The sequence below is a fragment of the Petaurus breviceps genome, unplaced genomic scaffold (assembly GCF_028583685.1).
Source record: "Petaurus breviceps papuanus isolate PSGF00001 unplaced genomic scaffold, PetGlider_PUasm1.0 90750, whole genome shotgun sequence".
NCBI lineage: Eukaryota > Metazoa > Chordata > Mammalia > Diprotodontia > Petauridae > Petaurus > Petaurus breviceps.
The window spans coordinates 572,000-574,310 of NW_027187335.1; the positions used below are offsets into that span (position 1 = coordinate 572,000).

At 39.8% G+C, this 2,311-nt stretch overlaps 1 protein-coding gene across 1 annotated transcript; it reads right to left on the reverse strand.

Annotated features, from left to right (window-relative positions):
- Positions 1 to 857: 857 nt before the first annotated feature.
- LOC138145750 (olfactory receptor 4D1-like) lies at positions 858 to 2,020 on the reverse strand. Its single transcript, XM_069067380.1, has one exon. The coding sequence runs from the start codon at positions 1,806 to 1,808 to the stop codon at positions 858 to 860; it is 951 nt and encodes a 316-aa protein (XP_068923481.1). The 5' UTR covers positions 1,809 to 2,020.
- Positions 2,021 to 2,311: the final 291 nt, after the last annotated feature.

Sequence of the window (2,311 nt, forward strand, 5' to 3'; positions counted from 1 at the left end):
GCTTACTGATTTATAGTTTGACAAATCTTTTCTCTTTTCTTTTTTAAAAACTTAAAAAAAAACTTTTAAAAAGGAAACTTTGCACTTCTATAGTCATTCAGGATCTCTTGTCTTCTCCACAATCTTTTGAGTATCATGGACATCTCAGCAGTGATATCCACCAGTTCTTTCACTTGAACCACAGAGAAATCACTACAGACAGAGAGACAAAGACAGAAACAGAGATGAAGATAAAGATACAAAATGGAAAGATTGACTTTTGTGGAGAAGACCTCCAAGCTACATTCTTTTCTTCATAACTGGATCACCGTAGGCATCTCACATACACCCTCTGGGTCTCAATTTACTTGTTCACCACAAACCTCTTATATTGGACATGAAACCTACTGTACACCTCTTAGAAATATTAATGGCAGAAGAATTATTAGAAAGAAGAATAATATCTTCTATAGCTCCACAAGAAAGCATTTTGGAGATAACAGAAAGGACAAATATGCTCAGACATTTCTAGGATATGAATATAAAGAATCAGGACAGTGTAACTTTAGTGTGATGGTAAGTAAGCAAGAAGAGGAAGTCATTTGTCTTTGTAACTTGTATTGATGCCACAAGTAGCTATTCATCATAATCAATACACCACAAATAGGTTAGTTTATATTTCTCTTCTAAGAGTGGTGCAGAATTCTTACATAAAAAAAAACCATTCATCTTTAAGTCCATCCTTACAACATGCCTATGCATGAAATTGGGAAGAACTATAGAATTAGAGTAGATGGTAAGGGAAATATAGGATACACTTGTCCATTTTCTATATGGATGAGTGTAAGGCTGGAAGAGGTGAAATGACTTACCCAAAGTCAACTAACATGAATTTCACTCATTATACGAATCACTGGATACTTCCCTAACCTCATAATGGCAGATCTCATCTCCTGATTCCTGAGGGTATAAATTATGGGGTTAAGCATGGAAGTGATGACTGCATTGCTGATGGACACAACCTTGTCCATAGGGAAGGATGTGAAAGGCCGAGCATAGGTGTAGATACATGGTACAAATATCAAAGACACCACAATGATGTGGGTGGTACAAGTGGAAGAAGCTTTGCGTCTCCCCTCCCCTGAATGAGATCTCAGAATTACCAAGATGACTGTGTAGGAAGCTAGGAGGATGAGGAACCAAATAAGAACCAACATCCCACTGTTGGTAATCATGAGGAGCTCTAGGAAAGAGGTATCTGTGCAGGAAAGTCTCAAGACTTGAGGGATATCACAATAAAAGTTATTCAGGAGGTGGGGGCCACAGAAAGGCAAGGGGAGCAAGAGAACAAGCTGGACGACAGAGTGGACAAAGCCTCCTAACCAGGCAGCCACCACCAGCCCAAAACACATCTGATGGTTCATGATGGTGACATAATGGAGGGGCCGGGAGATGGCAATATAGCGGTCAAATGCCATCACTGAGAGTAAGAAGATTGAGCTACCACCCAAGAAATGGAAAAAGAAGATCTGCATCATGCATCCCTGGTAGGAGATGGTTTTGGCTTTAGACAGGAAGTCAACCAGCATCTTGGGGGCAGTGACTGAGGAGTAGCAGAGGTCCATAACAGCCAGGTTGCAGAGTAGGAAATACATGGGAGTATGGAGCCGAGTGTCAGAGGTCACTATAGTTATAATGAGCAGGTTTCCCATAACAGTTGTTATGTAAACAATCAGGAACACAAGGAATAGAAAATCCTGCAGCTCCTGAGCCTGTGAGAGTCCCAAGAGGACAAACTCAGTCACGCTAGTGAGATTCTCTGCTTCCATAGCATCTTTCTAACACACCTAGAGAGAAAACACACCATTAAATGCAAACACAGATACACACACAAGCCTTGCCCTTATAAATGTTAATGGTCTGGATTTATTGGATCAATAAAAATTTTGACCTATCATTCTTTATGGATAAAGTTCCTATTTTAGAATCTTAGGCATTATGGAGGAAGAGGAGGCAGAGGAGGATAAAAAGGGTAAGAAGGGTTGATTCTCTAGGGCTTTCCAAGATCAAAGGCTCTAGGTGCAACAGCTAAGAGAATGTTAGTGTACAGGTCCATGAAACAGAAATTTCTCTATAAAAAATAAAAAAGTAGTGAGGGGATGAACAGAGGAAGCATGATCTGAGTCCAGTGTGGTCATTTCAATTGAAGTAATGTTGATTAAGCCTTTACAGTCTGCAAGACATTGCACTAATCATTGGTGATAGAAAGACAGAAATAAAATAGTCTCTGCCTTCAAGCAGTTTACTCTAGATAAGGCATAGGAAAAGTACA

What these genes read in the sequence shown, in the direction of transcription:
- LOC138145750 (XM_069067380.1), bottom strand. Translation starts at nt 1,808, where the DNA reads ATGGAAGCAGAGAATCTCACTAGCGTGACTGAGTTTGTCCTCTTGGGA.